At 42.7% G+C, this 23569-nt stretch overlaps 1 protein-coding gene across 6 annotated transcripts in view; it reads right to left on the bottom strand.

Annotated features, from left to right (window-relative positions):
• The window catches only part of LOC130207452 (mitogen-activated protein kinase kinase kinase kinase 3-like), a 39985-nt gene that overhangs the window by 5033 nt on the left and 11383 nt on the right, over nt 1-23569 (bottom strand). For 2 of the 6 annotated variants that reach the window (XM_056436074.1, XM_056436075.1), the window contains exons 11-28: nt 23529-23569; nt 22532-22648; nt 19559-19637; nt 19405-19463; nt 16233-16295; nt 12497-12549; nt 9140-9178; nt 7959-8036; nt 6878-6929; nt 6385-6772; nt 2538-2638; nt 2399-2440; nt 2200-2284; nt 2032-2111; nt 1255-1315; nt 1029-1146; nt 882-940; nt 310-413 (exon numbers count right to left, since the gene is read on the bottom strand). The exon at nt 23529-23569 is cut by the window's right edge and continues 41 nt beyond it. In XM_056436074.1, coding sequence (XP_056292049.1) covers nt 310-413; nt 882-940; nt 1029-1146; nt 1255-1315; nt 2032-2111; nt 2200-2284; nt 2399-2440; nt 2538-2638; nt 6385-6772; nt 6878-6929; nt 7959-8036; nt 9140-9178; nt 12497-12549; nt 16233-16295; nt 19405-19463; nt 19559-19637; nt 22532-22648; nt 23529-23569 — 1619 coding nt within the window. The remainder of the gene's footprint in view (nt 1-309; nt 414-881; nt 941-1028; nt 1147-1254; nt 1316-2031; nt 2112-2199; nt 2285-2398; nt 2441-2537; nt 2639-6384; nt 6773-6877; nt 6930-7958; nt 8037-9139; nt 9179-12496; nt 12550-16232; nt 16296-19404; nt 19464-19558; nt 19638-22531; nt 22649-23528) is intronic. The other 4 variants (XM_056436078.1, XM_056436079.1, XM_056436077.1 and 1 more) reach the window with 3 other exon arrangements.

The raw sequence follows: 23569 nt of genomic DNA, 5'->3' as shown, positions 1-23569 counted from the left end.
CCTCATCAGAGGGTTAAAGACATTTTAATGCTTACATTTAAATGTATTCATTATTATTTATTAAATTAATTTTATTTATTTATTATTTAATTAATAATTCATTATTTTTATTTTTTAATGCTTACATTTAAATTTATTTATTTATTATTTTTCAAATTATATATATTTTTTAATTAATCATTTAATTAATTATTAATTAATTTACATTTTTTAAAACATTTTTTAATGCTTACATTTAAATGTATTTATTATTATTTATTTGACTTTACAACACCTGTAACGTGTTCACCCCTTCATCCGGGAACTGACCTTGATGAGCATGAACCTCTGCATGGACTCCACCCACTCCAACAGCATGACGCTGGACTGGAAGGCTCCACACAGGTACTTGTGGCCCGTGTACGGGTTACGAACTGCACGGGAACGACAAAGAAGAAAGAGAAGGTACGTTGTATGGTTATTATTAATTATTAACATTAATATTTTACACGTTCTTCTATGTTCATCCATGAAACGAGCAGGACTTCTAACAGGGTTCATACACATGCTGACCAATGGATCTCCAGGACTTTAAACCAAATTTGCATCACCAAAAATGTGAAATCTCCGTGTATACACGAGTATATACCTTAAATAACAATACGTTTGATTTAAAGAATAAATATGTATATATATATGTTTTATCTTTTAAGCAAAATGTGTAAATGAACATGTGAATATAACAAATTTCCCACGACTTTTGGGATAAAATTATTTTTATGGACTTTTCCAGGCCTGTAAATAACCATTAAAAAAATGTCAGGACTTTTCCAGGTTTTTCCGTGACCGTATTGACCCTGTTCTAAAGGTGCTTCTACTAAATATGAAACCCTTAAACTCACCGACGCAGCACTTTTGGCATCCTTTCGTGTCCGGGATTTTATTGGACACCGCATACTTCCTGCAAACGGGAGGAATCACTCATGATTTGGGGTTTGCACATGGAAAGAGGCGTGCGGGTGAAAGGTAAGCGGCGTGGCGTCGAGTACCTGGGGATCATCTTTTCGGGCAGCTTGTGCGTGGGAATGGCCACCGGCAGCTTCTGGAGCTGCCTGGCCTGCTCGAACAGACCGCCCAGGCTGTGGGAGTACAGCTGGGAGGCTTTTCCTGGGCGGAGGAGGACAGACCAACAGTAAAGACGGCTTCCAGGATAAACCGTTATACCTTTATACATTTATATATTTATATGTGTGGCGTTCAAACGTCGTAGCTCACCGGATATGGAGAGAAGAGAACTGTTCATGACGTAGAGCCAGGTGCACCGACGAGGGAAGAGCTGCAGAGGAGGAAGAGAGGATGAAGAGGCAATAAGTAGAGAAGAGGATGAAGAGGCAATAAGTATATTATTATAATAATATTTATTCTCATATAAATATATTCTCAAAATGTTCCTTTTATTCTCATATTGTATAATTTAAAAATACAATATTTGTACTTTTTTATATTTCACTATATTCGCAACATTCATTATTTATTCTCATATAAATGTATTCTTCACATTTTTACTTTATTTTCAACATTTATTATTTATTCTCAACATTTATTTATTCTCATACATATTCTTATTTTTTTAACTTTATTCTGAAATGTTATTATTTATTCTCAACATTTATTTATTTATTTTAAAAACTTTATTCTCAACATTTATTATTATTTTTTAGATATTTTTACTTTATTCTCAACATTTATTATTTATTCTCGTACAAATTAATGCTGAACATTTATTATTTATTCTTAAATTGTTTTACTTCATTCTGAACATTTATTAATTATTATATAAATGTATTCTTCCATTTTTTTACTTTTCTCAAAATGCTAAAATAAATAAAAACCTCTCCTCCTACTCTGATTTATCTGACTAATCTCTGGCACTTTATTCTCAAAAATAAAATAAAATCTTTATCCCGTCATTGGAAAGCGTGATTATTAATATTCAGCAACGTCTAGCATACAAGAGAATAACGCATAATATATAATATATATTTAATATACCTGCTCCATGGAGGTCTCGTGCAGCTCGTTCAAGTTCAACGTGTAGATCCCCTCCTCGGCTCCGAATATCAAATACTGGTCTGAAACGCACACAAAGCAGGAAGCAGCTTAAGACACGCCTCCTGTGAGGGGGCGGGGCTAAGGTCACCCGGCCTTCCCATTGGTTACCTCTGGTGTCGGGATTGATCCAGGAGGTGGCGCAGTGGATCTTCAGAGGACAGCCGTTGAACACCTTGGAGAAGCAGGCGCCCATCTGAGGAGGGGGAGGAGTCTCGTGAGGGGGCGGGGCAAGGGGCGGAGCCGGGTTATATCATAATAATAAACCGATGACGTGGAGCCAGAGATCAAATACAATGTTTTTACTCACGTGGACTTTGGGTGTCGGAGGAAGGCCGTTACTGATCGGCTTCTAGGACACACACACACACACACGTTAATGTAACGTTGATTAATGAAATGTCTCGTTCAGAAGGAGGAGGAGCTTCCTCGAGAGGCGAGTGGCTCACCGGCATTTCCTTCTTGTCCTTCCTCGTGGGGACACCAGGGGGCATCGTGGACTGCCTGTCTGAGGGACCCTCCACAGCCTGTGGGGCGTTCAGCCCATTTCCTGCAACAGCAGAGACATGATTCAGTGTGAGGGAGGGATGGAGGGAGGGAGGGAGAGAGGGACAGAGAGAGGAGAGGGAGGAGTGGGTGACGTTGCAGCTGAAGGGGGGTACACAGACGTTAGACTGTGATCCGGGTCTTGTGGGCCTTCAGGACCGGAGACACAAACAAACACAGCAGAGGGAACGGCAGGAAGAACACAAGAGGGTCCGACGTGAGGCTGTTAGTGCACGAGAGATCAATACTCATCAATATCCATCAATACCCATCAACATCCACCAATATCCATCAATACCCATCAATATCCTTCAATATCCATCAATACCCATCAACATCCATTAATATCCATCAACATCCATCAATATTAGGGCTGCAACTAACGATTATTTTGATAATCGATTAATCGGTTGATTATTTTATCGATTAATCGGATTTAAAAAAATAACTTTAATTTTCAACCCTTTATTCAAAACAGGGTCCGTACGGTCATGGAAAACCTGGAAAAGTCATGGAATTATTAAATGGCTATTAGCAGGCCTAGAAAAGTAATTGAAAAAAATAAAATCCCAAAATATTTGGAAAAGTAATGCAAATTTGTTTTATTCAAATGTTAATGTACACGGTATATATACGGGATGCTTTGGAATTCTCATTGTTATTTTAAATACTACATCTTCTCACTTTGTCACGTATAGAAAGTTTTCACAAAATGTTTAATCATGGACATTTGGTTTAAAGTCATGGAAAGGTCCTGGAGATCCACTGGTCAGCATGTGGATGAACCCGTCACAAACAGACTGACAGCTTTCCTCTCCTGAGCAGTGGTCCCCATGTGGCCCCGCCCCCTGAACAATATCAGAGACGCGTTCCGATTTATTATTTTTTTCACCTGGCCCGCTGCGGTTGAGATTTCAGTGAGACGCGGAAAAAATGTGAAGTGGTGCTCTTCTTCGCAATAAAACATCTTTGATGGGACGTGTCGCGTCTCGGCCAATCAGCGTTCAGATGTCCACAGCGTTTGGGAAGTTAGGTTAGCTTGAATGTTAGTCCGCTACATCTGCTGCTGGCACGCTGCACGGTGTAACGATGCTAACAAAGAACCGTACGTTAAAAACGATGTGATTTAGCATATTTTTAGTATCGATACTTCATGAAAAGAGCACACGATCAGAGCTCACGTGCTGCGCCGCTCCGTTAAATGTTGTCTGCACGCGCAGCGCTCACAGCGTCGTGTCTTATCTCTGTTGTCTTTCTCCGTGGAAAAATATGTTCCGCTATCCGCCACGGAATAAATAACCACGTTTTCTCCGTTATACTCTTGTGGAAATGCCACACACGTCGTAACATGTAGCGCCCTGGTGTCTGGGTTCATAACGTCACCCTGAGGCGCACTCCGCTCCGTGAATGTCTCCGACTACGTGAAGGACTTCCGCATCCAGCGTCACGTGAGCAGCAGCAGCCAATTAGATTCACAAACAGAGGAGCAGCTCAGCGCTGATTGGCTCTAACAACGCAGCGTTCCGTCTCTCCTCTCCTTCCGCTCCGCTCTTGTTTCTCCTGCGCCGCTCTGCGCTCAACTCAACTTTGTTTATACTCCGTGACTTATTGAGCGCCGTAATAATCGCGCGACACAACGAATCGATAATGAAATTCGTTGCCAACTATTTTAATAATCGATTTTTATCGATTCGTTGTTGCAGCCCTAATCAATATTCATCAATACACATCAATACCCATCAATATCCATCAATACCCATCAACATCCACCAACATCCACCAATATCCATCAATACCCACCAATATCCATCAATACCCATCAACATCCACCAATATCCATCAATATCCATCAACATCCATCAATATCCATCAATACCCATCAACATCCACCAATATCCATCAATACCCATCAATACCCATCAACATCCACCAATATCCATCAATACCCATAAACATCCACCAATATCCACCAATACACATCAATATCCATCAACATCCACCAATATCCATCAACATCCACCAATATCCATCAATATCCATCAACATCCACCAATACCCATCAATATCCATCAATACCCATCAACATCCACCAATATCCATCAACATCCACCAATACCCATCAATATCCACCAATACCCATCAATATCCATCAATACCCATCAATATCCATCAATACCCATCAACATCCACCAATAACCACCAATAACCACCAATAACCACCAATAACCACCAATAACCACCAATATCCACCAATATCCATCAATACCCATCAATATCCATCAATATCCATCAACATCCACCAATACCCATCAATATCCATCAATACCCATCAATACCCATCAACATCCACCAATATCCATCAATACCCATCAATATCCATCAATACCCATCAACATCCACCAATATCCATCCACTGGTTGGTTCCGGAGTGAAGAACCCTGGCGTCAAACCTCCTCTGATAAAGACCAAGAACCCACCTCGTTCTAAAGGAACCCAACCTGTTCTTAAAGAACCCCCCGGGTTCTAAAGGACCCCCCCCCCCCCCCCCCCAGGTGAAGCAGACCAACACACTGAGATTATAAAGGACATTCACATGTTTAGTGACTGAAGCTCCGGATGAGAACCACGTTGGTTCGGTTCTGTTCAGCTTCCATCGACAGAGAGAACCGAACTGGTTCTGGTGGGTTCTTTTAGGAAGACTTCACCCCCCAACGGACCTTTCAGTCATCAGGTACCTCCAACTCTTGAAGAGAACTTTGTAACTCAGTGCGTTTACATGCAATCGAATTATTGGCTTAGTCGGACTGAAATCGAATTATCCATTTCATGTAAACACCTTAGTCGGACTATGTGCGGTCCGACTTCGGTCCGATTAACACCCCTGGATAGCTCGGTCCGATCCAGTTGATAATTCGACTCTCGCGGCATGTAACTCTGAATTCGATTCGAACTGGACTTTGCGTCTTTGCGCATGCTCGAGATCCCGCCGCCCTCCCTCCCATGTCGTGACCCGGAAGTCGAAAGAGACGATAAATTAAATTCTCCGTGTACCTTGACGGCGTCTTCTCTCCGTTATCAACTCAGCCAATAGCGCCATTTGCATTCGCTGTACTCCTATTAACACCATGGAAGAATAGTAGAAGGATGTAGCTTCGCCTCGCTCTCTGTTCGCCATCTTTCTCCAAATGTTGTTGTTGGTGGTGGTGAAGAGGTCAAGCGGAAATGGCTGCATCACCACGAGTTGTAATGAAAACAGCGCCGCCTATCGTATCGGATATGACATGCTTTCAAAGGCCAATGATTCAAATTACTCACTGCCATGTATATTGGGATAACAGCTGATCCCCCAAAAGATAGCATAGTCCGACTAAAGCAAGATGAGAATGATACCATCATGTAAACACACTGAGTGATACACAGATTGTTGTTCAGAGTATTTAAGTCTTCCTTTAAACTGGAAACACATTGAAATGAAATAATGAGAAGCTGAACAGAGCGGATGTGTGTGTGTGTGTGGGTCTGTGTGTGGGTCTGTGTGTGTGTGTGGGTCTGTGTGTGTGTGTCTGTGTGTGTGTGTGTGTGGGTCTGTGTGTGTGTGTGGGGGGGGGGGTTGATTAGATTAAACAACCAGCTACACACACATACATGACACACACTGATATAGAGCGGGGCTGATGGAGAGTTATTAATGGCTGGTGGAGGACCGGCTAACGGGGACAACGGGGACGCTAGCGCTCTACCACGTCTTACTCTCTTCCTTTTCCTCCTCCTCTTTATCCTGCTCCTCCTTCCCCTCCTTCAGCACCTCCCACGCCTCCTCCAGCTCCTCCTCAGTGTGAGGCGTGTGGAGCCACTCCCAGAAATGCCTAAAGCTCCCATCATCCTCCTCTGGGGCCGCCGCCGCGCTCTCCACGGCCGCCGACGCTGCCTCCGCCGCCACCTCAGTGCGCTTGGGGCTCTCGTTACCTAGGCTGCTGCGGCGGTGGGGGGGCAGCTTGGGGGGCGGGGGCCGCAGCGGGGGCACGTTGGAGGAGGCGGCCCGGGCCGGGCTCGCCGTCTCCGGGCAGCGCTTGATGGTCCCGCCCCCGCCGCCGCCCTCGCTGTCGTCGTGTTTCTGCGGCGAGCTGATCGCCCGGGGCTGAAGGGAGGAAGAGGAGAAAACGGAATTACCCACAATGCAACATGTCTTCTCACGTGTACAGATAAAACTGACTCTTTAAATATTGAATATTTAGTTATTTACCTTTGGAGGAAGAGGAGGCGGGACCGTCGGCCTCATGATGGTGCTCGATTTACTGGAGAGAGAGAAGAGAACGTTTGAGATTCGGCATAAAAAAGAAGAGGGGGGGAGAGAGAGAGAGAGAGAGAGACTACCGATGGAGTGTAAAGTCTCTGAGAATAGAAGCGCTGAGGTCAGTCAAGTGTGATTCAAATACGACAAATACTACAATACTTTACTATAAAAAATATATGCACAATATATACAAAAAATATATATTAATAAGAAAAATTTGAATTATTTTGTATTTGTTAACCAGAATAATAATAATAATAATAATAACAACACTCTTGACCAGCGCTTACATTCACAGAGACTTTAGGATATTTTGTGAGTGTGTGTGTGTGTGTGTGTGTGTGTCAGCACTACTTTCTGCCTGCAGTGGAAAAAATAAGTCTGGTCCGCCGCAGACATTTGCACGATGAGGCTGAACGGCACAGGCAGGAGAGGACACACACACGCACACACACAGACACACACACACACACACACACACAGACACACACACAGCAAGGAGGCACACAGATGGCGAGTGCAGAACAAAACAAGGCAGCAGCAGATGAGATGTCACGGGGGTCACCGGGCAGAGCTCACATCTCATCACTCAGGTAATAAAGATTTGTATCATTTTAACACGTAATATTATTTAAAGTTATGAGTTTAGTGGCTGAAGTTAGAAGAAGAAGAAGAGAGTGTTGGGGGTTTGGCGAGTAGCGATCACTTCACACAGAAATAGCGGCGCAGAAAACACACACTAACACGGGTGTGTGTGGCGTGTGTGTGTCGCGTGTGTGTAGTGTGTGTCGCGTGTGTGTGTAGCCTGTGTGGTGTGTGTAGCGTGTGTAGTGTGATGGCGGGCGTGCTGCAGAGATACGTTGATGAAACTTTTGGCAAAGACCGGAAGCCTTCGCCTTCCTCCTCCTCCTCCTCTTCCTCGCCCGTGTGCAGGAAAAAAATAAAAGTAATACAAAATAAACAGGAGGAGGGAGGAGGGAGGAGGGAGGAGGGAGGAAAGCTTCCGGCTCTACGACTGGAGGCAACTTACTGAGTGTGAGTTTCATCATCATCTGCACCATCATCATCCTCATCATCATCATCATCCCCTAAGTGTGCCACGTGGCCCCTGGGAGAGGAGGTGGAGATAGTAGGACGGGGAGGAGAAAAGAAATAGAGGGGGGTTGAGACAGGGAGGGATTAAGGGAGCAAGCAAAGGAGGTAAGGGATGACATAAGGAGGAAGAGGAGGAGGAGGAGGACAGAAGGAGGGAGGGAGATCTGAGTGAAGCTTCATCCACAAACTACCTCTGACCCTTGAACCCCGAACGCCTCTAACCAGTCCGTTAGGCTCCTCCCTGTTTTATAGGCTTCTGATCTGAGACTCAACACTTCCTGCTGTTGCCTTTCACAGTAAGTCTTTTAAAAAAATCTATTAAAAGCTGCATATTAAATAAAAAAATAACAGTGATTTGGCTTTATTTTAAAAACATAACACCAACTTTAAAGCACATATTTTGTATTAATATCACTGTACATGTATACTATATTATATTTGTAGCATTCGGACAATGTTATTTAAGAATCAAGAGGAATAACGTCGAAGAATACAACATATTCTCCAGATTGTTACATTGTAAACGAATAATATAAAAAGTGAATCTATTGGCCATGTGTGCCATCCAGCTGATATTACTCATGAAACATTATACCCAGGTCTGTAAACTAGTGACAGGTAATGATTAAATCTCACATCCGTCATCAAACGACACAAAAAACCCTAAATAAACTTCATTTTAAATTCGTCAAATATCCAAACAGAATATGATGCGTTCAAATCAACAGGATCGAGATCACCAGACACCAACACGGTAAACATTGATTTGAGCTGCAGCTTTGGCAGGAAGACTGCATCACCACGCACATGTGTGTGTGTGTGTGTGTGTGTGTGTGTGTGTGTGTGTGTTCAAGCCGTGCTCTGCAGCAGCCCTTTTTTCCCCAAAGCGTGAAGCAAGCCAGAGAGGAAAAAATGAACGTAAGAGACAAAACAGAAGAATCCAGAAAGCAGAGCGCGGTGACAGCCGGAGTCTTGACAGCGTTAGTGGCGCGTGATTGGCTCGATTAGTCGATGATTGGCGGGTGGTGGGCGGGTTGGGGGCGTGGCTAGAACACCGGCCAATCAAGAGGCCCTTCGGTGAATCGGGATATTTTGAGCGCGGCCGTCCTGACTCACCTCTGCTTAAGCTCCTCCTCCACCGATTTGAGGAGACTCCTGAAAAGAAAAATTATACGTAATAATTATAATCACTAAAAAAATCAAATGTTTCAAGATGACATGGTAACGTTCTGCCCAGTACTCATGTTCACTGAGAGGAGCCTGAACGCATCATCATGTCACCGAAGTAAACCATTCGCCGGTTCTTCGTTAGCGATGCTGCTAACGTTGCGAGCTAACGTTGCGAGCTAACGTTACGAGCCTTCCTCCTGTTAGTCTAAACCAGTGGTTCTCACATTTTGGGGCGTAAGGGGAAATTAAGATGTTATTTATTTCAAGATTCAAGATTCAAGATTCAAGATGTTTTATTTGTCACATACACACACAGGGTGTGCAGTGAAATGAAAGTGGCAATGCTCAGCAGGAATGTGCAAGGGCAACAAGTACACACTATTTACAAATAAAAAACAACACAATATTTACAGTAAGTGTGTGTGTGTGTGTGTGTGTGTGTGCCTAAGAGGGGCAGTTGTGTGGGTCTATGTGGGGGTCCTGGTGAGGTCGGAGTTCACAATCCTGATGGCCTGAGGAAAGAAACTCCGTCTCAGTCTCTCTGTTCTTGCAGCGTGACTACGGAGGCGCCTGCCTGACCGCAGCAGCTGAAACAGTCTGTTGTTGGGGTGGTGAGGATCCTTCATGATCCTGCCGGCTCTGGTTCTGCACCTCCTGGTGTACAAGTCCTGCAGGGTGGGAGTGTAGTTCCAATAGTGCGTTCAGCCGAACGCACTACTCTCTGCAGAGCCTTCCTGTCCTGAGCGGAGCAGTTGCCAAACCAGGCTGTGATGCTTCCTGTCAGGACGCCTCTACAGCTCCAGAGTAGAAGGACTGAAGGATCCTCTGGGAAACTTTAAATTTCCTCAGCTGCCTGAGGTGGTAGAGGCGCTGCCTTGCCTTTCTCACCAGAGTGTCTGTGTTTGTTGACCATGTCAGATCCTCGGTGATGTGGACTCCCAGGTATTTATACCGCTCACCCTCTCCACAGTAGTCCCGTTAATCCCCAGTGGTGAGTCGTCCTCTGTTGTTGTACCTTCCTAAAGTCCACAATCAGCTCCTTAGTTTTGGTGACATTCATGATGAGGCTGTTGTCCTGGCACCAGAGTGACAGATCAGCAACTTCCTCCAGGTAGGCCTTCTCGTCGTTGTCGGAGATCAGGCCCACCACCACTGTGTCATCCGCAAACTTGATGATGGTGTTGAGCTGAACCTGGCCACACAGTCATGTGTGTACAGAGAGTACAGTAGGGGCTGAGGACGCAACCCTGGGGGATCCTGTGTTCAGGGTGAGGATTTGGAGGTGTGTCTGCCCACCCTGACCACCTGTGGCCTGGCCGTCAGGAACTCCAGGATTCAAGCACACAGGGGGTGTTCAGTCCCAGCTCAATCAGCTTGCCGCCAGTCTGGAGGGACTATGGTGTTGAAAGCTGAACTATAATCAATGAACAGTAGTCTCACATAGCCCCCTCTGGCTGTCCAGATGAGAGAGTGTGGTGTGCAGTACCTGGGAGACAGCATCATCCGTGGATCTGTTTGGGCGATAAGCAAACTGCAGCGGGTCCATGGAGGAAGGGAGGAAGGCGCAGATGTAGTCCTTTATCAGCCTCTCAAAGCATTTCATGACCACCGAGGTGAGGGCCACGGTCGGTAGTCATTCATACATGCTGGAGAAGCATTCTTGGGCACAGGGACAATAGTGTATCTCTTGAAGCAGGCGGGGACCACGGACTCAGCCAGGGAGAGGTTGAATATTGTGGTGAACACTGGAGCTAGCTGGTTAGCACAGGTCTTCAGTACTCGCCCAGATATGCCATCTGGACCTGCAGCTTTCCTGGTGTTCACCCTCAACAGAGCCCTCCTCACACTGTGCTCGGTCACAGAGAGTGTGTGTTCATCCCCAGCGGTAGAACTCACCTCGGCTTCGCTTACGGTGTTGTTGTTAGTCGGCGAGCTAGCGCTGTTGTTGCTAGCCTCAAACCGTGCATAAAATGAGTTCAGGTCGTCCGCTAGGGATGCGTCGGCACTCACCATTGCGCGGGTCTGCTCTGGTAGTTTGTAATAGTCCGTAGCCCCTGCCATAGGCGCCTGGTGTCGCTGCTCCATCTGTGATTCCACTCTGTCTCGGTACCTCCTTTTGGCGTTCTTCACCGCCCTCCTCAGTCCATAGACCGCTGCCTTGTACTCGTCCATGTTCGGATACAAGACCGGAGTTATAGGCAGCAGTACGGGCGTTCACAGCTTCACGGATGGATCTATCAACCCACGGCTTTTGATTAGGAAAGACCCTAACTTTTACCGTGGGGACGATGGTGTCCGTTAGCGTTGCTATGAGGCTCATTGCTACTTCCGCAAACTCGCTGACGTCACTGGAACTGGATTGGATCATGTCCCAGTCGACAATACTCAGAGCGTCCTGTAGCTCAGCCTCTGATTGGTCAGACCACCGCATTACGTTCCTCGTCACTACCGCTTCCCGCGCGATCCTTTGTTTATACTCCGGAAGCAGAAAAATGGCGGCATGGTCTGATTTCCCTAACGGAGGGAGAGAGACAGCCTTATAGCCTCTCTTGAATGGCGTATAGACGTTTATTGAGAACTTCACGTATTACAAAGTACACAGACATAAAAGTCATTCATAAGCATTGACACGGAAGTGTCTATGCTTATGTTACGCAGTAACAGGCGAGGGCCAAGACTCTCGGAGACTCGCCACATCGCGCCTCCGTGAGATCGCCTTTTCTGCTGTTGCCCTTCAAAATAAAAGCTCGAAATCAAGCATTATTTAAGAGTGTCCGTATGAATTTGTTTTCTTCCTCCGAAAAAGTTTGAGAACCACTGGTCTAAACGTGATCAGAGACTAGAGAAACATGGCGTCCTGATCACACGTTCTACTGAATACTGTCAGAAGTAGAACGGGCACTCGGTAGAGCGCATACCTTCGCATATCACAAGATTGGGCATTGAATTATGAACATTTTGGCATTAGTTGCATGTCAATTGGATAAAAATTGACTGCGCTATGTCCCGGATAATAACCAATCATCCCACCAAATTCCATGCAATTCAAGAAGATTTTGACCTTTTCATGACCTTGACCTTTGACCCGATCGATCCCAAAATCTAATCAAATGGTCCCCGGATAATAACCAATCATCCCACCAAATTTCATGCGGTTCGGTTTAATACTTTTTGAGTTATGCGAGTAACACGCATACACATAAATAAATACACAGCGATCAAAATATAACCTTCCGCATTTTCAATGCGAAGGTAATTAGAACTTTTTGAAAAAAAGAGACAACCAGACAGGAAGTGACTTACTTGCTTCCTCCCATCAGACTTGGAGAATCGTGTCCGTACTCCAGATGCAAGTCCTACGAGACAAACAGACGCCATTACTCCTGAGACACACACAGCCGTGTCCCTGAAGGAGGCGCTACTGCATTTGATTTCTCCCAGTGGACATGAAGAGGCTTCAGCTAAACAACTGAAACCCGGTTAAATGAATCAAATGGCTGCCGGGTGCAAAGAAACAGCCAGTAAACCTGGCCCGACGGCCGTTCCCCCAACAGGTGAGCACCGTGTCCATGTGAGAAGATCTGACTTCACATTGTGGCCTAAAGGTCTGTCGCATGATGACCGTGGGAAGAGGTGAAGCTGAGCAGGTTGGGGCGTGTTTGAGCTCCCTGCTACATGTGTGTATTTGGTGTTAAACCAGTTTTTTCTTGAAACCTTTTTTTGGCTCGTGGCGCTCGAAAATGAGGCAACGTCTATTTCATAGAGGGACCAGAGGAGGCAAAATGAAAACATAAACTTCAGCACCATATATTTTGTTCTACCATGACGACGTCATGAAATATGACGACCGACATTCAAAGCTTCCATTGGTATGGACCTATAATGTAACCTAGAACCCTATAATGTAACATAAATCTAACCTATACCCTCTAATGTAACATAGTAACCTTATAATGTAACCTATAATGTTACATAAATGTAACATAGTAACCTTATAATCTAACCTTTAACCCTATAATCTAACCTATACCCTCTAATGTAACATAGTAACCTTATAATGTAACCTAGAACCCTATAATCTAACCTATGTTACATACATGTAACATAGTAACCCTATAATCTAACCTTTAACCCTATAATCTAACCTATAACCCTATAATCTAACCTTTAACCCTATAATGTAACATAGTAACCCTATAATATAACATTTAACCCTATAATGTAACATTTAACCCTATAATGTAATTTATAACCCTATAATGTAACCTATTAACCTACGGTATGTTACATAAATGTAACATAGTAACCCTATAATCTAACCTATAACCCTATAATCTAACCTATAACCCTATAATGTAACATATAACCCTATAATGTAACCTTTAACCCTATAATGTAACATAGTAACCCTATAATATAACATGTAACCCTATAATGTAACCTATAACCCTATAATGTAACATAGTAACCCTATAATCTAACCTATAACCCTATAATGTAACATAAATGTAACATAAATGTAACCTATAACCCTATAATGTAACCTATAACCCTATAATGTAACCTATAACCCTATAATGTAACATTTAACCCTATAATCTAACCTATAACCCTATAATGTAACATAAATGTAACATAAATGTAACCTATAACCCTATAATGTAACATATAACCCTATAATGTAACCTATAACCCTATAATGTAACATTTAACCCTATAATCTAACCTATAACCCTATAATGTAATATTTAACCCTATAATGTAATATTTAACCCTATAATGTAACCTATAACCCTATAATGTAATATTTAACCCTATAATCTAACCTATAACCCTATAATGTAACATAGTAACCCTATAATGTAACATATAACCCTATAATGTGACATTTAACCCTATAGTGTAACATATAACCCTATAATGTAACATAGTAACCCTATAATGTAACCTATAACCCTATAATGTAACATATAACCCTATAATGTAACCTTTAACCCTATAATGTAACATGTAACCCTATAATGTAACCTTTAACCCTATAATGTAACATATAACCCTATAATGTAACATAGTAACCCTATAATCTAACCTATAACCCTACAATGTAACATAAATGTAACCTATAACCCAATAATGTAACATAGTAACCCTATAATGTAACATTTAACCCTATAATGTAACCTATAACCCTATAATGTGACATTTAACCCTATAATGTAACCTATAACCCTATAATGTAACATAGTAACCCTATAATGTAACATTTAACCCTATAATGTAACATAGTAACCCTATAATGTAACATGTAATCCTATAATGTAACCTATAACGTAACATAGTAACCCTATAATGTAACATTTAACCCTATAATGTAACCTATAACCCTATAATGTAACATAGTAACCCTATAATGTAACATTTAACCCTATAATGTAACCTATAACCCTATAATGTAACATAGTAACCCTATAATGTAACATTTAACCCTATAATGTAACCTATAACCCTATAATGTAACATAGTAACCCTATAATGTAACATTTAACCCTATAATGTAACATAGTAACCCTATAATGTAACATTTAACCCTATAATGTAACCTATAACCCTATAATGTAACATAGTAACCCTATAATGTAACATTTAACCCTATAATGTAACCTATAACGTAACATAGTAACCCTATAATGTAACATTTAACCCTATAATGTAACCTATAACCCTATAATGTAACATAGTAACCCTATAATGTAACATTTAACCCTATAATGTAACATAGTAACCCTATAATGTAACATTTAACCCTATAATGTAACCTATAACCCTATAATGTAACATAGTAACCCTATAATGTAACCTTTAACCCTATAATGTAACCTATAACCCTATAATGTAACCTATAACGTAACCTATAACGTTGCAGTTGTTTTTTGGAAAGGCAATAGAGAAGACACCCTTCTTCAAGCGTCATGCACACCTCTCAGCTACAGGAGAAGCCGTGGGTCAGACAAAGTGTCGCCTCCTTCACGGGAGCTGGGGGGGATCGGGACTCTACTCGTGGGGTTTAATGTTCCTGCAGTTTACACCAAGCCACAATGTGAACGCAGCATCGTGTCACACAAACATATTCAGGGAGACGCCGGCGCCACGCAGCGGGCATGCAGAGGGACGGACAGAGGACGGAGAGAAGGCCTCGCTCTGGTGGACGAGAGGACGGAGAGAGGTTAGAGGACGGAGAGACGCTGTTCACACGTGTGGATGTTTAGAAAGTGTTCACGTTGTCCCTGTTGTTCTGTTTTGCACAAAACTTTATGTTTAAAAAAAAGGCAGAATCTGCAGGTTCTGTCAATCAGACTCATTTCAAATGTCATTTAAATGTTCCATTAAATAGCAATTTTGAGTCAAAACGACCCAGTTTGATTGTTATGTTTGTTTGTGTGAATGTGTGTTTTGTGCCAATGTGACGACAACAACAACAACAAGAAGATGAAGAAGAACAACATCACCACAAAGGACTATTGTAACCATTGACAACTACAACAGTTAGTGAGGCTGGAAAGAGAACAACAAGTAGAAAGATGGAGCAGAATAGACAGAACAAAACTAACTGTGGATATAAATAAATAAAATAAATAATAAATAAAATAAATAAAATAAAATAAAATAAACATGTTTTATTTATTTATTTAATACAAAAATAATAAGACAGAAAATAAAATACATTTTAAACATTAAAAAATGTAATTTAAAAAGAATTGTAATGTTTTTAAAATAAATAAAATAAATAAATAAAATAAAATAAATAAAATACGAAGCAGCAGAAACAATAGGCAGTCTGCAAAATGAAATACATAAATAAATGGAGACAGTAAGGGCTCAGAAAGCACGAGAGCCAAAAAGGACAAACTCATCCTTCAGAAAACAGATTACGAACGAAAGATAAATATTATGAAGAGATTAAGACAGGAGGTGTTAAAAAGAGATGATGACAGATAGGGACGAGAGAGAGAGAGAGAGAGACAGATAGAAAGAGTACTACCAGATTAGATCTCGCGGTATGGTAGAGCTCCTCAACACAGTCCAGATAGGGCTCAGATTCACACTGGTCAGCAAGACAGAGCGAGAGAGAGACCTCAGTTAATACATCAACCTGGACTGATGGAGGGGAGACGGGTGGAGACATGGAGGGAGGCTAACAACGGGGCTCGGATGTCAGAGGATCAGCAAGGACAGGAGGAAGAGGAGGAGGAGGAAGAGGAGGAAGAGGGAAAGCTAATCCCAGGAGAAGAGGAGCAGATTGAAGGAGGGCAGTTAAAAAATCAGAAAAAAACATTAATTAATAAATGGGATTAATATATTACTGGTGCTACGTGAGGCTTCAACAATAAAAAGGTTCATTTAGATATTTATGTAGTCAAACAGGAAGTCAGCGTTGCACTGGTTCCCTCCACCACGGTCACATGACCTCATGTTAGCCTATAGAGGAACTCCACCACGGTCACATGACCTCATGTTACCAGAGGGGCGTTCAATGACCCGTTTCATAACTCAGACAACTAAACGTCTCCACAGCCTTCAGCCCAGAGTGTTTAGTATGAAGACTATTTGCACCATCTGTGTTTGTTAGAGTCTCTTTTGAGCAAAGATGCCACAAATTGCTGTTGATAGATAACAATATTAAGAGGTAATACTCTTTAAATGCGACACGTAGCACCGGAATCCTGAAAGGACGGAGAGATACTGAGCACACGGCAGAGAGAGAGAGACTCACTCTGAAGGAGAGGAAGAAACTGAATGACAAATGGAGATGAACGTCTGTTTCACAACATGAATCTAAACCGATGGAAGAATCGATTCAGGTTCAGGACTTCCTCCTCGGCCGAGTTCAAAGGGCAAAGGAAAGAGAGGGAGCAGGGCTCCAGACTAACTTTTTTTACTAGGAGCACAGTGGCCCCTAACTTAAAATTTTAGGGGCGCAAGCAGAAAATTTAGGGGCGCACTTACAGGGTTTTTCCTGGGTCAAAATGGGTCTTCGGTGCTCCCCAAAAAAAATGTTTGCGCGCTGCACCGTCTATTCATGCAGGTCGAGCTGTTGAGTGAGTGATCAGCAGCTGGCCGATCTGTCCATTCACGCACCTCACAGTTGTGTATTGATCAGACAAGAAGACACGCTTATCAACTCCAGTGTTTCCCCTACCATTAGAACAGGGTGAAATCTCCACCCGCCACTCTGTAATTTTCATCCTTTTTTTTGCCTTAGGCGCTCGGGAAAACGGCTTAGGCGCGCGCCCAAATTTCTCTGCAGGAAAAACCCTGACACACTATAAATCGACTTGCAAAGTTTTCCCATCATTTTTACTGTATTACTGATAAATAATTTGACAATATACAATCTTATGCCTTTTTGCCTTCACGAACTGCAAAACATTCACAACAGAGAACTCTTCAGAAGTTACTGTATTGAGTTCAAACATATTTTAAGGGAAAACATACCGTGAGCATGTGCATGTTGCACTTCGATGTGGCCAATCAAAACATTTGTTGGTTTCTAGAGATGCACCGATCAGGTTTTTGGTGCCGATCACCGATCACTGAAATCAGTATCTGCCGATCCGATAATACCGATCACCGATCACGGTGTCGATTGAAGCATTCTATTTATTGTGTAGCATTATTGCTATGAGGACTATGAGGAAATACATATATAAAGCAACTCAAACATTAAAGAAATTACCGATTTCTTTAAACATTTCGGACTTTTACTTTGAAAAATATCCTAATTGATACATTAAAATTGTTTGATTGCTATTGTAGGGGATTTCAGATATGTATGGAACACATCTGCATCATTCATTTCCTGGAACTCTTGGGGAAATCTATATACAGGACTTTTCTTAACATACAAAAGTCTGACTAATTTTTATAAACTCTTCCTTGGTCCAGTAAAAATGTTTGAATGTTAGCATAATTTAAGCTAAATCTCAGAAACGATTTATAAAGATACAACATCAGTTCATTGTTTACTTTTATATGTTCGTATATGATTTGTCGACATCTTATTTTGATAAACGGATGTTGTTTCACGTGGTTCTTTCCGCTAACTTTGCAAAACCGGATGTTGTCACTTAAATCCTTCCGCTAACTTTATCAAAATCCTCGCGCTCCTGATGGAATGTGTTTACCGTGAGCATCAGTCTGTAGGGGCAGACATGTGAGAGTCGGCTGAGTTGACCCAGAGATTCAACTCGGGGGACGCCGCTCGGTGGTGAAGATCCCCTCTGACCTCTCACTCTGCGGCCCTCGCCCTCGTTGCGTCTCCGCTGCGGTGCGCCTCTTTTCACACATTAGCCCCCCCCCCCCTCTCACACACAGGCCAGCCTTCTTCTTCGGTTTTCGTCTCCTTTCTTCTTCTTCTGGAGTTAATGTCGGTTAGCAAACCAGTCATTCAGGCATTACCGCTAACTATAGTGGGCTGAAGTGTAGAACAAGTTTGTAAGCAACAAAAATATGTAATAAAAAAAAAAAAAATCTGCTAATTTACTGGTCGCGCATGTGCGAGTTGATGACAAATTTACTCGCACTGTGTCTAATTTTAGGCGCAAAATGCGACCATTTGGTCGCAGTCTGGAGCCCTGGGGAGGGAGTGGAGGACTTTCACGAGACGCTGTGATTGAAGCCTGCTGCACCGTCCCGACATGTCAGTAGTTTTTAAAGCAATGAAGAAGAACAGAACCAGCTTTACTGTAGAGAAAAACAATCTCCTGACCACCAGGGGGCGACTCCTCTGGTTGTATAGAAGTCTATGCTTCATGTATTAAAGCTGCATTCTCTCTCCTGACCACCAGGGGGAGACTCCTCTGGTTGTATAGAAGTCTATGCTTCATGTGTTAAAGCTGAATTCTCTCTCCTGACCACCAGGGGGCGACTCCTCTGGTTGTATATAAGTCTATGCTTCATGTGTTAAAGCTGCATTCTCTCTCCTGACCACCAGGGGGCGAGTCCTCCTGTTCAACAGAGCGTTTCAATGCTATAGAGCTCCTCCCACTGACCCGACAGGAGAGGCCACACCCAGAGTCTTGACCCCCACCCATGGCCGACGTGGACCAACATAGACGGATCAAACTCTCTCTCTCTCTGTGTGTGTGTGTGTATCTCTCTCTCTCTCTTTCTTTCTTTCTGTCTCTCTCTCTCTCTCTCTCTCATAAACTCACCGGTTCATGGTGAGGCTCCGTCTCCTTCCTCAGCGGGGGATCAAACTTCACCTGACCAACTGAGAGAGGAGAGAGGAGGGAGGAGGAGAGGACATAAAGGCTCGTTAGTTCCTGTCTGACCTTCCGACCTCGTCGACCTCGTGCGTGACCTCACAGTTGATCTCCGACAGCGTCTTCCCCTCTCTGGCGCTCCTGCTGGTGGACCGGATCCGATGAGGGACGGAGATGGGAGACTACGAGGAGAGAGGAGCACACACAGGAGTCAACACATGGTGGACACACACACACACACCGTCTGTTATTTCCAGTGGGTGGTATTTGATGACACAGCAAAACAACCAAAACACACCTTGCCTGGAGACATTATGAGCAATTATTATTCTCGTGAACTATTTGACCGCTTCGCGTTACAGACGTATTCAAACTCAACTTTCTTATCAAAAGAAGCTAAAACAACGACATGTAACCACGGCAACCTCAAACCATGCTGGAAACCAGACTCCTCAATCCAAAACCTTCAGATAAAGTTCTTCAATAACACAAACGGTCAGTTCGACAGGCGATGGAGATGGCTTCCAGAACTGACATGTCAAGCCCCCCCCCCACACACACATATACACACACACCTTGTTCATAATGCAACCTGTAGCCTGTGTTTCTGTCACCTTGTCCTCTTATTAAAAGAAACATTTCACCCAAAAAGGTCTTTAAATGATCAATTAATTTCTGATCATATTATATTTTATATCTGTGGGCTCACAGCTGTTTTTTTTCTGTAAATATATATATATATATTAGGGCTGTCAGCGTTAACGCGTTAATCTATGAGATTAATTTGGCCGCATTAACGCACTAAAATATTTTAACGCAATTAACGCAACTGTGTTTACTTCCGGTGTTCGTTGAAGTTTTTACACTCAAACCGAGTGTCAAACCGCGGCAGTACGGTTTAACACTGTTTCCGTTTTTAAAACAATTATTTCTCGGCGAAAATAAGGAGCAGAAATCAGTTTAAACTCGTGGATGAATCAGTCGGGTTTCCTCCTGCTCCTCCTTCCTCCCGTCTCCTCCTCTGATACACAGAGGAACGGAGGGGCGACGTGTCGGGGGACACGGCGCGGAAAGAACTCGTCACACGAAACCTTCACCGTGATTGGTCAATCCGTTTGTCTGTCAACATTTTGCGAAAAAAACAACCAATGAACACTCAGTAAATCACAAAGGACCTCCCACCTCACAGGTGAGGCTCATTAGCAGCCTGTCAGTCAGAGAACCAGAGAACACGGCGCGAGGACAATGAGCCTCATTATATAGAGCTGAGATTGTTCTGGAATGTTTTATGTATAACACGTGGGTATGTGTCATATGAAAACGCCTTTAAAAGGTGAATTTACATTTTTTTGTAAAATGGAGAACATGCCCCCAGCCTCCAGAGGGTTAACGTGACATATGTGAATGTCAGTCAGTTACCAAGGCCACTGGTTCTGCTGTTCAGTGGTAAAGATGACAGGACCAATGGGGTCTCAATATACTTCTTTTTTTTTACTAATCTGGATGTTTCACTGAAGAAACAATTTATCATCCACAATATTAAATACCTCGCTGGCACTTTATATGTAGGAGCCTCTTTGAAAACACAGCTCTGTGTGAAGTTTGGTCTTTAAAAAGAAGAAGAAAAAAACTTTTAATCGCGATTAATGAATTTCAAAATGTGCGATTAATTAGTTACTTTTTTTAAATCGATTGACAGCCCTAATATATACACATAAATATGTATATATACATACATACATATATATACACATATATATAAATATATACATACATATACACATATATATATATATATAGAGATATATACACATACATATATATATATATACATACATATATATATTTCAGAAAAAGGAATGCCCTCAAAGTCTACATAAAGAATGATAAAACAATGGAGGCATCTCTTCAGTATTTTAGTATTTTCGAAGACATTTAATAAACCAAATATTTTGTGATACTCCAATTTTCCAACTGTCAAAGTTGCACCGTGATAGCTACATTATATATTACTACATATTATATGTACCGTCATACAGGAGGCTACAGATGCATTACTCTAAAGGAGGGCGGTGATGATGTCATACTCTGGCAGCCATCTATTTTTCTGGACCAACAGAACCAGAATGAACGGAGCCGCTGTGGTAATGTCGTGAGTGTGTTTTATATATTAATACAGTGGGAACTAACAAGGGAAGTTTGACATGTTTTATCATTATATTATTCTATATTATATATTGTATAATTTAAAAAATTTATGAGAACATATTACAGTAAATATGAAGCTCACGTTATTATTATGCAATAAATAAATAATTTTAAGAGACATTTTTGTATTCATTTCTTTGATATCTTTTTACAAAAATTGCCAAATACTGTTTATTTATATATATATACATATTACATATATATATATTACATATATAATATACAAATATGTTAATAATATAGATCATATAACATCGATCTTCTCGTTGTAACTCTTGGAAATAAAGTGAATAAACATATAAAACATGTTGCTGATTTTTTTTTTTTAATGGACCAAATGTAACTAAAACCGTGATTACGTAATATTGCGTTTAGGATTATATAAAACTAATCAATAACCAATAAGAACGGAGACACTGATGCAAAGCTCCACTCATTCGGTTCTGAGGCTCCGCCCCCAAACTGTCTGTTAAGAGCGACATCACCGCAGACCCGACCGGTACCTTCCTACGGACCGCGAACCGGGGCTTATGGGTAGGAAGTGACCCCTGTACTTAAACTGAGGAAGAGGGAGAGGAAGGGAGGAGGGGACAGGGAGATGGGAGAAAAGAAAAGGGGGAGGAGGAAGAAGGAGAAGAGAGAGGAGAAGCGCTACAAAAAGGAAGAGGAAAAAAAGGGAGACGGGTGAAACGAGAGGAGGCGAGGAAAGGAAAGAAGGACACAAGCAGAAAGATGAGTCACGTGTGCCGGAGGTGGGGAAGAAGTGAACGATTAGGAGGGAAGGAAACGAGGAGAGATCCAGCAGGAACACAAAATCAATGAACAATGATCAGACTTCTCCGCTCAGGCCCGAGAGGTCAAAGGTTACCTCGGGTTCAGGGTCGTCTTCGTCGAAGTCGTTGAAGGTGCTGTTGTCGGGGTTGTTGGACTTGTCCAGCAGCTCGATGGCCAACGTCCGGCTGAGGGGCTGCGACACAAAGGGGTGCTGAGAGAGAGAGGGGGGAGGGGGTAGGGAGAAGGGGAGGGGGAGAGAGCGAGAGGGGGAGAGAAAGAGGGAGGGACGGGAGGGGGGGAGAGAGAGAGAGCGCGAGAAAGAGAAGGGGGGAGATAGAGGGAGGGGGGAGAGAGAGAGGGAGGGACGGGGAGGGGGAGGGAGAGAGGGAAGGAGGAGGGAAAGACAGAGGAAGAAAGGAGGGGAGAGAGGGAGGGAGAAAGGGGCGAGAGAGGGGGAGAGAGAGAGTTTTATTAAGCTACATTTTCATCATCACTTTTTTTCTGGTGTCTTGCGCAACATCTCAGGGTCCGAATAGTAAAACATAAAAAACTAGAATGGGCACTCGGTAGAGCGCATACCTTCGCATATCACAAGATTGGGCATTGACTTATGAACATGTTGGCATTAGTTGCATGCCAATTGGACAAAAATGTATCGTGCTATGGTAAAAAAAAGATTTTGACCTTTCCATGACCTTGACCTTGACCTTTGACCAGATTGATCCCAAAATCTAATCAAATGGTCCCCGGATAATAACCAATCATCCCACCAAATTCCATGTGATTCAAGAATATTTGACCTGTTCATGACCTTTGACCTTGACCTTTGACCCGATCGATCCCAAAATCTAATCAACTGGTCCCCGGATAATAAACAATCATCCCACCAAATTTCATGCGATTCGGTTCAATACTTTTTGAGTTTTGCGAATAACACGCATACAAATAAATAAATAAATACACGGCGATCAAGACATAACCTTCCGGCATTTTCAATGCGAAGGTAATAAAAAGAAACGGTGGAACGTGGTTCCTCATAACAGATGTGACGGACCCGGTTCTCACAGAACCCTCAGCGGCTCCCCGCTCACCTGCAGCAGTTTCTCCGCCGTTGGCCTCTTCTTCGGGTTCT

This window comes from Pseudoliparis swirei, chromosome 17 (assembly GCF_029220125.1).
Source record: "Pseudoliparis swirei isolate HS2019 ecotype Mariana Trench chromosome 17, NWPU_hadal_v1, whole genome shotgun sequence".
NCBI classification, from domain to species: domain Eukaryota; kingdom Metazoa; phylum Chordata; class Actinopteri; order Perciformes; family Liparidae; genus Pseudoliparis; species Pseudoliparis swirei.
Note: the sequence above shows the minus strand (reverse complement) of the source record. Positions and strands in the feature narration are given on the sequence as shown.